The sequence below is a fragment of the Stegastes partitus genome, unplaced genomic scaffold (assembly GCF_000690725.1).
Source record: "Stegastes partitus isolate 25-593 unplaced genomic scaffold, Stegastes_partitus-1.0.2 Scaffold110, whole genome shotgun sequence".
NCBI classification, from domain to species: domain Eukaryota; kingdom Metazoa; phylum Chordata; class Actinopteri; family Pomacentridae; genus Stegastes; species Stegastes partitus.
Genome location: NW_007577841.1, coordinates 149,400 through 163,682, shown reverse-complemented (window position 1 = coordinate 163,682; position 14,283 = coordinate 149,400). Strand labels below are relative to the sequence as shown.

The following is a 14,283-nucleotide window of genomic DNA, read 5'->3' as shown; positions in this document are numbered from 1 at the left end:
AATATTCAATGCATATAAGCTCACAGGTGTCAGCTTTATGTAAGAAAACAGAACGGTTTTGCATGTTTGCTTTACTAAGAGTGTGTAATCTGCAGTGACTACCCACCTCTCCAACCATTTCCACTGCAGGAAGCGAGAGAAGTACATGGACTCCTGGTAGGAGGAAAATGGAGCTCCACTCAGATAATCACGAACTATTCTGTAGGGAGGGAGGGAGAAAGAGCGATGGTGATCATTTTAATAACATAATAAAGATGGAACAATGTACATGTCACGTGTGCCACAAAAGAATTTTTTAAAATACACAAGCGCATGCAGGATTTTTAGCCTGGGCTTCCCCCTTCACAGAATGCCTTTTAACCCTTTACAATACCTACAAAATACATACTTTAAATTGACCACCGCCTGAATTACATTTGTTTTAGCACATCTGTGAGTTTGCATGTGTGTGTGTGTGTTTGGTCATTGCTGGCTTTGCTACTGTTCAAAGCCACTCACAGTGGAAAGACGGAAAGAAGTCGGTGCCGATACACCGCCGTGAAAAATGAAAAATGCTTTTGAACAGAGACATTCCACTCAGCTTGACCAGAAAGCAGGAGATTTTGGGGAAAGCGTGTTTTTTTTTTTTGTTTTTGTTTTTTTTACAGAGCGGAACATCTAATCTCACCTTGCCCAGCACGTGAAAGTGGGTGTGAGTCTTTCCAAATCTATCCGATTATATCATATACACAGACAAAAACACCCACAAAAACTCATTTCTCTGCGGGGTCGTGAAAGGGCACAGTGTCCTGACCGCACGTCAAGCGTCAGTCCACTGAGAGTTGTTAGAACATGACTCTTTGACATGTCAGCCTCATATATTAGGGTCCTTTTTATCTGCTCTCACCACAGATGTTGTTTGACTTAAACACTGTGTTCTCCTTTAACACCCGCGTACCAAACAGTCACAAGCTGAACTACCAGATTTACAGTTTTTTCAAGGTTTGAGATTTAAACAATAAAAAAATAAAAATGAGTACAAGTCAGTAAACATGATGTGGTTACCATAGCACCTTAAAAATCTACTGTCCTTGCTTTTTTCTTTTTTCAGATAACACATGTAACCAGACAGTAAGGTCAGATGCCAGATGAGTCGGTTCAGCGGCTTCTTTACTGTCATCCTGCTGTGTGAATGCATCAAGAGGAAGCTTAAAGGCGCAGTACGCAATTCTAATCCAATCCTTTTAGTCAAATTCATGGTCTGCTAGCTGTTTGTTCCATTGGTTCTGTAAATGGAAAACAAAGAAAGCAGCTCAGACTGATCCACACAACACTATTCCTGCGTCTTCTAAATATCAACTCTGTTTCTCCAGAATGTCAGAATCTACCTTTAACTGGTCACATAATAATGTGGACATTTTAATATTGTTAAATTGTACTAATTGCATTGTCCATTAAAGATGTATTGTAGCAATCAACAACAGTATGGTTACAACACAAGAATAAGTTAACAGTTGAGCCATTGGCTTTAACAATCCTATTAAGATCCCAAAGAAAACTTCTTTCAGTACCCCTGTAGCTTGATCTCATTACTCTACAGCTCCTTTCAGACTTGCACTCCTTTCCGTGAATGTCTCAACTTCATGTCTGAATCAGCATCCTACTCATTTTTCAGTTGAAGTTGCGACAACAATCTCACTCGGTTGGTAAGATTAGCCAGTAAACTATACTCGGTTGGCAAAGTGACATTCTCGTATTAATTTCATCACATCTTAAATCTGAACTGCATGCAGTTGCATCACCTCATAAACACGCACAAGATCACAACATATTTTAAGTTTTATGAAGCGATTTGGCAAAGGCAGCACCAATATCGGTCCAAAAACATTACACAAAGCTCAAAAGACAGTTTGTAGCCATAAACATGAAACACCTTTCTCATTTACTTTGCCCTTCTATTTCGCATCTATAAAAAACTGAAATGTCCATAAAAGTGAAGCTTCACTGAACTGAAAACAGACACAACAGGTCAGATTAATGACAATTACAAAGCATTAACGGGAGCTAAAGTGCAGTTTGTCGCTTCCAGTTGTTTGTGAGTCTTTCCTCTGAGTTTATTAAATACCTGCAGCATCAAACAGCAGCAGGATCCATTTGAGCGTCTCCAGAGTTGCACACATTTACTCACGTCGCACAGCAGGTCAACATTACTAATTACTTAGAATTATAAATAATCCCTAATATGGAGGCAGGATCAATTAGGATCAAATGTTCCTTCACCTCAGACAGATGAGCTGTCACAGAGTCACAGTTTATCAGTTGAGGTTAAATCACTCAGGTTGAGTCCTGAGCTCCATCAGTGTTGTCAGGATATTTTTATTTTTACTATTGGTAAAGTAGTAGTTAGGCTATCATCATACACAGATGGGGGTTGTTAGTGCTGAGAAAAATCATAAATAAACTGCACTTTTAGTTATTTAGACATAGTTTAGAAATAGTCCGTTGTTTATTAGTGCATAATTATGAGTTATACATAAAGTCATGTACTATCTATTTCACATGTATGACAATTATAATAAAAATGACCCATGTCTGAATGACAGATTCCGACAATTCAACAGATTTATGAAACCAGCAATGTTACATATCCTACGTCTGATGAGGAATTAAGGAAAAGGGATTTAAAACCTGGAAGCAGTTGGGGATTCGCTCAACTCTACACCTCAACATACTGCAAAATTATCAGACGCGGGACCACGGAAAGTTTCTAAGAGTTAAGAGAACTGCAATCATCTCCGATGCAGAACCCTTGTGAGGTAAGCTGGGCTATTCCTGAACAAATAATAAACATCGTGCTGGCACTGCTTTGACGACTGCCGACCAGCGTAATCACCATCCCCTCTACCGGCTGACAACACGCGACTACAAACCAAAGTTACAGCAGATGTTCCTTTCCTCTAGCACCCAAATGTTCGAAGAGATGCACATATTTGGCCTGGAGATTTTCCCTGACCATATTTTAAAATTACTTCATCACTAAGGAGGACGAGGAAAAGCTGCCTGTGGTTACCAACAGCGCTGGAGTAGCTGTTCTTGGCAAAAGGCTCGAGAGTCGAGAATTTCCACAAGGGAAGCACCCTCTGCTGTGTAAAAGAAGAGTTATGTCATTATGGGACCCGGTTGCTCTCTACATGAGATGAATGACCATCTATCCTGATAAAATCTCAGCTCTTTGCAGAAGGAGTGTAGCGTCAACAGGATTTTGTCAATCTGTCCTTTGTTGTTTCTGAGCATAGAGGAGTTTGCACTAAAATCATGTACATCAAACTTCTAATAACAGTAATTAAAGTCCCCTGTAAACTGCCATTTTCCCTCCATACAAAGAATACCTTTGTTTTTATTTAAGTATTAAGAGCAGCATACTTTTCCCTCCGTATCAAATTCTTACTTAGTTCTGTCATTAAAGAAAGGAATGGCGAAATAATGAAATAATATTGAAAATAAGGTTCAGATTCTCATCCATGTTCAATTATCAGATCAACGGGTTTCAAAGATGCTTCAGGAAGGCAGGAGCCAAGCAGTGCCTGGCGTGGAGCAGAGCGGCAGATAGACATCACTGGAAGTAGAAATAAAGCCAGCTACAATATGGCTTTTGTTACACAAAGGGAGCGAGAGAGGAAAAGAAAGGGGAAAGAAAAATCAGCTAGAGAGACCTTTTGTCAAGACCGGCGCTGCACAAAACACCACGATACACAGAAACCAAAAAGGGCCACGCTCTACTCTTACTATGACATAACCGTATGTTCCACTGCAGCACAAGAAAATCCATGAGTGAGCTAATACATTTCTGTTGGTGGGAGTGCAGCTCTGCCAAAAGTCACGTTTCCACGTGCAGCACCATGCTTTCCTACAGGCTTTCCCCTCCGAGAAAAAAGAAAGTGAGTAAGCCCTCGGTCAGAATTACACATCGGAATAAAAAGAATTAAATAACATTAAAATTGCATGACGGAATAATAAAAATAAAAAATGATAGTGGAAGGAAGGAGTGATGACCAAACTTGGACAGGAATCCCATTGAAAAACATCTGCAAGGCTGCAACACGTGCCTGCGCAGCTGTGTTTTCGCCGTTTCTCGCTTTTACGCTCTCTTTCCATATTCTCTCCTCAGTTTTTCCCAAATTCTCCTTTCATTACTCTCTGTGGATTACCCCCTCCTCCCCCCCATGCTGTGCTTTCTGCTGGCATATCACTTCTTCGCTTGCTCAGTTTTTAATCCAGTCAAGAAATCTGAATGGAGCAGATGGTGTGCTTCCCACATCGACAAAGTGTGGAGCATAATGTCATGGTCTTCCTCTCTGTCGCAGCACTTCCCTGCCCTCCTCGGCGCCCTTTTCGGTGTTAAAATAGAGACGCATGCAGAAGGGAAGGAAACCGACCCAACGGACCGTGACCTGAGATGTCAAACGGAGGGGGACAGGTGTGTGTGTGTGTTGTGCTCATCTTAACCACAACCCCTTTCCAGTTTCATGCAAACACAAACCACATTGCCCTACTCAGCCTCCTTCGACCGCTGTCTCTTTCCTTCTCACACACACCTCCTGCTGTGCCTCTGCACTGCTCACTTTGTTTCTCAGCCTCGAGCGAATCTTCCCAACACATGGAAAATTAAAATATGTGAACAAGCTTAAGATAAACTCTGGGAAACTTCAGAGAAAAATGCAACGCTGCCTCGCAAACGTCTGACAAACGATTCATCTGTCCCTCACAGCCACTAGAACTCGTGAACTAAAGCTTCTGAGCCATATGGGTTATTGATTTTATACGTCCAACAGCTCTCTGGATGTGTTTTGCCAAAAACAAGAGTGCAAGCTGAGGACACAACTGAGTGTTTTCCCGACTATGATTCCCACTTCTCCCTTGTTCCTTCTCAGAGATTCCGGTATTCCCCGCGGAGGCTCAAGTGAATCAGAGGTTGGTCACAGCGTTTCCAGACCAAATCCGTCTGCCTGTGTGGCTGCAAGCTGAGACTTCGCAGAAATTCAGCTTTTTCCAGGACTGAGGAAACATGGGCCTGTTTTTATTGAAGCCGACTGATTTATAGAGTGCTGTGTTGTACATCTTGTACGTTCACCTGATATATTTATGTCATATGTTCTCCTTCTGTGGTTGTAGGGTAATGCTATACAGATCCTGGATAATCATTTCGGCAAAATAAATCAAAATCCACTGTGTGGCACAGCAACTTCCCAGGAGGGATGGTAAAGGAGAGTTGTGAAAAACTAGTTCCAAAACTTAGAGCACAGTTATCCCCCAATAGCAGCAACCCACAACAACAATAAGAATGAAAATATCTGCCAATATCCAGAGTCAGAACCCTGAGTTACATGTCACATCTGTCAATTCACTGATCATTTTTTCACACAACTCAGAAGCATCTTCTTTAAAAGTATTTTGGTGTATTCTTGTCTGTTAAACTGACTTTTCATGCAGGTTTTATCCTCTTGATGCTTATTCCATTGTTAGACATTTGCTGGTTTAGATTGTTACCGGTGTTGAGGCCGTCACTCCAACAAAGTAATGTATTACACATTCAATTTAGTTTTTTAAGAAAGTATTTTAGTACTTTACTTCCTTACTCTCTGTGGTTACATTACTTTTGTGTTACTGCACAACATCTACTGTGATGCACTGTCACATAATTACTGGAAACAACATCATGTGAAACCTAAATAAGACAACATATCACAAATGCAAATCATAATAAGAAGGATATATTCAAGGCCACTTCCTGTAACTACAAAGCAGATAGATTTGTTGGTGGAAACCATTTCACAGAAAAGCGTCACAGCAAGAACATAGCTCAATTGTGTGTCTAAAAAAATCACGGTGACAGTGACAGTAGGATATACCGCTTCAGAATCAACGGAGTAAATGTAACATAATTAGTGAATTTAATAACAGTGATGCATTACAATACTGCAGTAATGTGATTACAGTTACCCCTAAAACTGCCGCCAGCCTATTCAAGCACAGCCAACGGTGATGTAAAGACAGTAAACTAAATATTTTTAGTCTCTGGCCAACTTTAATTTACTCACATCACAGTTAAACAGTCCAATGATACATGCTCATAGGATCCATCATTTCTACGCTTCCCATTCACTGTCTATGTAAGCATAAAATTAAGCACTAGGCTACTTTATGCAAATCGGAGGCACCAGATCTCCACTTTTCCACTTTTTAAACTAACTGTTGCTGATCTCAAATGAAGACAAAATCATCAACTTGCATGGCTTATTTCACTCTGCAGATGTTTGCAGAAGCACATCCTGGTGAACTGTTTTCATTATAGGACAGAACATTTACAAACAAGCCTCAACGTTGGTCCGGTTTGATATCCGGAAGCCTACAAGTGAAGTGTTCATCTGATAGGGTGCAGGCAGTTTTCACACAGATGTTGGAGAATGCAGCCTGGATCAGAGAACGTGTCAATCATGTACGCCCATCGTGCAATTGCGATTCCTAAACTGGATTATATTTTGTGTATCCCAGTCCCCTGGCTGTTCCAATTTGTTTTGCTTTTGTCCTGTGTTACTTGTGTCATGTTTGATTTTATAATACTTGTAACATTATGTATTATATTGGTATTCAATTCTGCCACGAAAAGGAGATTTTTCTTCCTGGTTAAATAAAGCTTCAAAAAAAACACTGGGACGCGGTGCAACCCTTCACGTCCCAGAACGCCTTTGTGGACACATTCCATAAATCTACTTTAATTAATCTGAGAGCGAACACAAGAACCAGTGACATCTAACAAAGAACTTCAGCTAATCAATCAGCACACGGACCGGTGGCAGGCAGTCAGAGTAATTAACAGCTGAAACTTTAATTAATCAAAAACAGCACAGCAGAGAAGAAGGAAGTATAATGCACCGACACTTTAAAATAATTATGATTGCATTTGTCGTTCCATTTCACTGTATATCATGCAGCCGCAGTTGAAGGGCAGCAGAAACCGACTGTGACAGAGTTAAATCATCGGGGTAATACAAAGTTACGTGGAGGCCCGCGCATGTGTGTGCATATGTGCAATGAGAAGTACATTTGGGGGTAATAATCCCAGGTCTGTTTGCTTCTCCTGGCTCTCAGTGCAGGAAGCAGAAACACCTGCACGAGCGTGTGTGTGTGTGTGTGTGTGTGTGTGTGTGTGTGTGTGTGTTTGTAAACCTGTGTTTGTGTGTGTGTGGGGAACACTGAGGTGGCTGTTGTTTTCATGCCAAGCATCCGGATGCTCTCTCTGCCCACTGCTCTTTTTCACTCGCCTCCACTGTGCATGCATGCATGTGTTTATGTGTGTGTGTAGTACTCCATTCCAGGTGCCAGCTGCCTCATCACGACCAGTGACAGGGCGGACCAGTCTACAAACACACATTTACTTTCTGAAGGAACAAGATTGTATTGGTGCCACTGCACTCTGACAGCCAGACTCAATCATAAATTTAAAATAAATAAAATAAAACAACTCAGTCTATAGGCTCTGCGTTAATGTTTCACTGACCGTCTGCAACTAGTTCCAGCAGGTTGGATTTAAAGACTTACTTGGTGCAATCATTGAAGAGCTCCTTACACGGACTCTGCTCCAACCTCTCCCGGCACCCGGCGACGACATCCTGGGGAATGTCAGGCAGATGGGCTGCCGACTTGAGAGTTAAAGAGACACAGAAACGGAGTGTGAGGCAGACAGACGAAGAGAGAGAGAGCGGTGGAATATGGCTGTAGACTGTCAGAGATCATTAAACAGATCAAAACCAGAGTCAGAACTCATCTATTTCTGCCTCTGAACCGCTGCGGTCTTGCCTGGACTGTCACACTTTACCTGTTCGGACTGGTTCTAACACAAACTTTCATTGAAGTTGTGAGAATGTTAGCTCCACAGAGCACCAAAGGACTGGAAGCTTAAAAATAAACATTTTGGTGTTCCTCTTCCTTGCAATACCTTGCTTGGCTCCTTTATTGTTTAGAGTCACTACATCTCAAATGATCCCATTTTTAGAACAATTTCAGCTTGACCATCTCTGATTTGCCTACATTTTTATAGCATAAAATATGGATATTTATGAAGATATTTATGACTTTTTTCCTTGACATATCAAATAGTTGCCAAAATAAAAATCTTTTAAAGATTTCCAGTCAACCCTATTAAAGATTAAAGCCTGACATGTTATTTCTCATTATGTCATTGATTTAGAATCTAAAATATTAGCCAAGTAGATCAATTAATCTCTGATTGTGGGTGAGCTGGAATCTGAAATATATGGACGCTGTCATGAAAAGTCTATCTTTGAGCACATTATTTTCAAATTATTTAAAAAAAAAAAAAAGACATAAAAGTGATGTCTTCTTAACCCCATGTAGTTGAATGTCACAATAACAAAAAACAAAACATATAGAATATTTTTAATATGAACTATGTAGGCTTTGTGGGAATATTCGTCATTTTTAGACCCCACTTTGTAGGTATTAACCTTGCTTTGGAGGAGACTCGTCATGTAGTTTTGTATATTTTCTTAGGAATTATCCCTGCATTAGGTCATTCAGATGACATCAGCGTAATATAAACAAATTCATAAATCTGTTGGGATCGTGGGATTTTTCTTGTGGGAAATGTTCATGCCTTGACATATATTTAATGGTAATCTGATGTACTCATGTGAGAATAACTTCAGTGGTAAACATATTTTCATCATGATCATTGTGGAAACTGTCTAATAGAATTAAAACGGAATTTCTTGTTTTTTGTTCCATTGGGATTAAACTTCAAGACCAAAGTCACAAGTGTGAGTACACGTATATTTATAGTAACTGCTGAGGAGTTTACCTTAAAGCATATCTTCCTTCTAGAATATGAATTCATTAAGTGTAATAAACAAGGTAACAATTCACTGTGTTTCTCCAGCCAGAGTCCAAAAATGAAAAATATGCCTATATTACCAATATATTATACCAATATATTTTGGAGAACTATTTTGCAATTCTACATCTTATTTCTTCTTGTATTAGGCTGTCTAACAATATTTTAGTTTTTGTGGTAAAACTTGTCAAATCTTCTCAATCGGTTATGAAAGTTCAACAAAAATAACTTTTTTAAAATTATTATTATGACCAAGTATTTCATGTCATAAAGCATTCATCAAGTTTGGTTTTTTTAATTATTTTTTTTATTGTGACATGCAGCTAGACACGTTTCAGAAAATATCACTTCTGCATTATCATTTTTTTTTTTTGTTATGTGAGCTCAAAGGAACGACTTTTCATGACTGTATTTTTTTTCCAACTCACCCACAATCAGAGACAATTGAATCTATTTATCTAATATTGCAGATTCTGAATCAACGACATGGTGACAAATAACAGTGAAAATTTCAGGCTTTTATCTTTAATAGGTCCTGAGAAACTGTCATACACACACGGCATCACATGTCAATATGCGAAGAAAAAAAAAGTGCAGAAATTTATCTTTAAAAGCATTTGATATATTAAGCTAAAATGTTTTAAATCCATACTTTACGATAAAAAAAGAAACAAATCAGAGATGGTCAAGCAAAAATCTTCTGATGATTGAAGATGGAATAACCCTATAGCTCTGTATGCATCATTCTTTTTATGATAAATGACGTCCATTTAAAGCCTCAAACAATTATGCTCATTAATCAGTTAAGAGAAACACAACAAGGGTGTAAACACGTCACATACTCAAGTAACCCATAACACAGGTGTTATACATTATTGGTTTTATATCATGGATAAAGTCCATCTCAAATCCTAGATGATACATCACTGAATCACTAAATATGTTGTTAGAATTTCATTAAAGTCATAACAAAAGTAAGCAAAGCAATAAACCCATGTAGCTAACTGACACTTTTTAATGGATTTAAGAAAATTCAATGAGGTGATCATTAACTGGAATATCTAACATGCCTTCCTTCATATTATCTCAGAATAATACCAAAATAAATTATGACCATGTCAGTCAGCTCTGTAATAAAGGAAGCATGTTTGTGCTTCTTACCCCGTTATTAAAGTATGTGTCTAAAACATTCAATCCATTGTCCCTCCTCTTCTCATCAGGAGCTAGCTGGTACATGGCCTACGAGAGAAAAACACAAGAGTGAGCAACCGCACCAGGCCATGCCCATTCAGCCATCTTTAAAACCTCTCCAAATAAGGTCAGAGGGAGATGGGTACCAGAAGGCTGACACAAAGAGGAAGACGCAGACAGAAGGGTGGTGGGTTAATAAGAAACCAAAGAGAGAAAAAAAAATAGTGATTATAGCGGCGTCAAATCATCTCATCCTATTCTGGCAACCATGTTCTTCCCCAAGCTTCACCCGTTGTTACGTGTGTCCCCATTGCACTATCACAGATAGTTTTTTTTTTGGTCAAATATGGCTGAGTGCAAGGGAGATGGTCGGAAGTTTGACTGCTTCAAGTCATGTGTTTCGTTTGAAAACAAGCTCTGCAGAGAGAAATGGAACCAAGCAGTGCAACTCGGCATCCCAGCTTTAACACGAAGTCCTCAGAGAGTGTGGGGGGGGGAATTAGCGGTACATGTTCAGCGCTAAAAGGCTCCTCATTATATTTTGTGCAAATTTTTTTTTTGTATGTGTGTGTGTGTTTGTGTGTGTGTGACTACTGGTACATGTATGTACATGTCTGTCTGCCCACCTTGAAAAACACTAATGTAGGTTCTCATTAAATAAGCATGATTCTCCCCTGTTTTCCTTTCTCGCATACCACCAGGGGCCGAGACACAAGCTTGGGCCTGTGTTCGCCTGCTCACCCAGGGGACCTGCCTCTGACGTGGGCTTGACCTCATGGAGGAGTGCATGGAGGAAGAGGAGGGGTCTGCTCCCTGACAGCCTGTCTAAGTCGCTAATCACCCCCTACGCCCTCCTCACACGGCTGCCAAGAGCAGGCTGAGGACTTTCTGCTGACTTTCCTCTCCCTTTCCTTGTCCTGCAGGGCCCGATACAGGCTGATCTCATCGGAGAGATCGCAGACAGATGGAGAAAATGAGAAAGACAGCGACAGAAACGAAGAAAGGAGAGGGAAGAAGGTTCTGAGATAGAACGATAGCTATGAGAACATAACAAGATTAGACAGTGTAATCTAACAGGCTCGAATACAAAAGTCTTACCACAGCATCCATAAACTCGATGCAGCGCTTCAGCTCTGGCCTTGTGTCACAGTACTGACGGAATAACAGCCGACCAATGGGCTGCTTCTCACATAGGCTGGTGTAGTCTCTCTCTGAGGAGAGACAAGGGAAGGGAGACAGAAAGAGAAACGTTACTCCACACTGGACATAACAATGACGACAACAGTGACTCCCAAACTGGGATTTGAGACCAGAGCTGTGGTTCTGAGGGGTCATGAGATGATTACCTGAGGAGGGAATAGTTATTGATGTAATTTAGCATCAAAAACTGCCACTTCTTTCCTGACCTTGTTAGAAACCTAACCCTAAAACCTAACCCTAACCCTAAGCCTGAAACAAGTCAAACTTTACAGCGGTTGCCATTGTCTAAAACTGTAGCACTGACTGCAGCTGAGCAAATGACTGGAGCCAAAAATGTCCGACACCAACAGTTACTTAAGAAAAACACATGACTGCTTTGATGCACTGATTAAACCAACTTACTGCAGCATTGTTCCAGTCATATTTTTGTTCACTGAGGTTCTGTTTTTACCGAAAAATAAAGTCTGTAGAAAGTCAAATTTCTGTTATAATTTATTTTACACGAAAAGAAAATACCTGGAATCAACATCCATTATCTATACACCGCTTAGTCCTCACTAGGGTTCCAAGGGAGCTGGAGTCTATCCCAGCTGACTTAGGGTGAAGGCAGGGGACACCCTGGACAGGTCGCCAGTCTATCACAGGGCTACACTTAGAGACAGACAACCAAGCACACTCACATTCACACCTACGGACAATTTAGAATCACCAATTAACCTCTACATGTTTTTGGATTGTGTGGGAGGAAGCCGGAGAACCAGGAGAGAACCCACGCTGCATGGGGAGAACATGCAAACTCCATGCAGAAAGGTCACCGGGACGCGAATCAGCAACCTTCTTGCTGCGAGGCAACAGTGCTAACCACTGCGCCACCTTGCAGCCCCTTGGAATCAACATGAAGAATATTTTTACAAGTGCCCACAGGTGTAACGAATACTGGAAAAAATGGCGGCTCATAAATACACGCCCTGCTCTGTGGAAACACAGCCTGCAGTTCAGCCAAAAAGTCCCTACATTTGGGTCACATGACTGTTGGTCATCGCTGAGTAACTGACAGCTACTCAGTTGCAACGAGGAGCAGCATATTCTTTGTTTTGTTTTGTTTTTTTTAACAAAATCTGGTAACAGCAAAGAATTTATTTCTGGTGAATTCTGAACGAATACCTGTAGAATTTTTTTTTAAAAACTATTTTGCTGAAATATCACAATTTCAAGGATATATTTGGGTAATTTTCCGGATGGAATTACACATCACACATGATACATTGATGGAGCATCAGAATATTAAAAATCCAATGATTATTTTTGTTTTTGCAGTTTCTGGTTCTAATAAATCGTCTAAGTTTGGCGTTCTAGAGAAATAACATGTCAAACCTGCTGGAGGGTTTTAAGGGTTCGGAAGGTTGAAGAAAACTATAAACTTCCTTCTGCTACATATTCTAAAAATGAAAAAAACATCTGAATCTCCATTTTCTAATTGTGTGTTAACATGTTTTTTGTGTGTGTGTTTGTCCTCTGCAGCTGGCCCCAGCCTATTAGCACTAATGGTGTCCATTTGAGTCATATTTCCTCTTGCAGCAAATGAGGAAGAGGACCCAGGACGTTTTCCATCACTGGCTGACAGTGAGGACACGCATGCATGCACGCAACACAAACATACAAACAAAAATAGGCCACACACATTCACACACACACACATGCGCACTCGAGGAGGGATCGAGGAGGAGAAGGAGGGATGCTTGGGATGAAAATTTCTGAGTGGTGACAGCTACAGGACAACCTCCAACAGTAAATCAAATCTTCACAACAGCCCTCCCAGCTGCACTGTTTATTACACAGCGTTCCCCCTCCGCTCTGCAGCTCCTCATTCAAACTCACCACTTATACGACCGCAGAACCCAACTTATCTCTTTGGTCAGCAAACAGAAGAGTGTAGAGATATGATATTTTTATTACTTCCCTTTCCACTGAGGCCGCTGTGTTTTAAATCCGAACAACAGAAGCCCTTTCAGAAAAGAGAAGCCTTTAACTGCACTGCATCGGACTCGCCTTCCGAGTTCGCCTTTCATCTTCGATCGCCAGCTTTTCAGAGGCCTGCTTTGGTGTTTCCTCTATCAGCTGTGTTCAGCTTGTGTGCAGAAGCAGGGAAAGCCCCTCACGCTCGCAGCTGATGAAGGCAATTTTAGAGGAAAAATATTTGGAGCAGTTTATTTGAACTCTGGAGTATTTTTCTCCTTTTGCGTGACCATCTGTTCAGGTCAGAACAATGGTGTATAATCAAACAGCTGTGTCACAATGCCTGAAAAATGCGAATCCCTCTCTACTTCCATGCAAACAAATGTGTCCCGCGAATCGTAACACTGTCCAATAAAGACGCTACTCGTGAGAACTTCTGTTCATGAGCTGGTTTGTTTGCAACTGAGCAATACGAACCTACAGGCCAAATTCAACAGAGTCAACTTTTCCATGCTGGTTTAGAAGAAAATGACCTTTGAATACTGTTGTAGAGTAGTTTAAATCATTAGCTTTTGCTCTTCGGCAGCTAGAGATTACTACCATTTTCACCATTGTCATTGATTTAAAGTAATACAGTGCATACTGTGTAATCTTGGAAACTCTCAAGTGAGTAATTTGCACATTCCTGTAAATATGTTTGTTACTTTCATCATTTTTATAATACCTTTGATTTGCTTTTTAATTCCTCTTACGTGAAAACCTACTTGGCAATAAAAGCTATTCTGATCCTGTGCTACTGTATGTCTCTACAAGTTTAAAGACAATGGCTTGATACTCCAGTTAACAATGAACCTCTTGATTACGTCTCAGTCTTGCTCAAGAACTGGTTTTGCCGTGAAGATTTCAGTAGAGCCTGATGACGACTGCATTAGCCAGTCACAGATGCATCGGTATCAGGGTATATGGCATCCCATATGAAAACTTTCCTCTTTTACCACACTATAATGCAGGAAAAAACACTTTGAGTAATTTACAAATGCTGTCGT

The 14,283-nt window shown here is 40.5% G+C and overlaps 1 protein-coding gene across 2 annotated transcripts in view; it reads right to left on the bottom strand.

Moving 5' to 3' along the window:
- The window catches only part of grk4 (G protein-coupled receptor kinase 4), a 54,824-nt gene that overhangs the window by 17,747 nt on the left and 22,794 nt on the right, over nucleotides 1-14,283 (bottom strand). For both annotated transcript variants that reach the window (XM_008277910.1, XM_008277908.1), the window contains exons 3-6: nucleotides 11,180-11,292; nucleotides 10,052-10,129; nucleotides 7,579-7,679; nucleotides 107-199 (exon numbers count right to left, since the gene is read on the bottom strand). In XM_008277910.1, coding sequence (XP_008276132.1) covers nucleotides 107-199; nucleotides 7,579-7,679; nucleotides 10,052-10,129; nucleotides 11,180-11,292 — 385 coding nt within the window. The remainder of the gene's footprint in view (nucleotides 1-106; nucleotides 200-7,578; nucleotides 7,680-10,051; nucleotides 10,130-11,179; nucleotides 11,293-14,283) is intronic.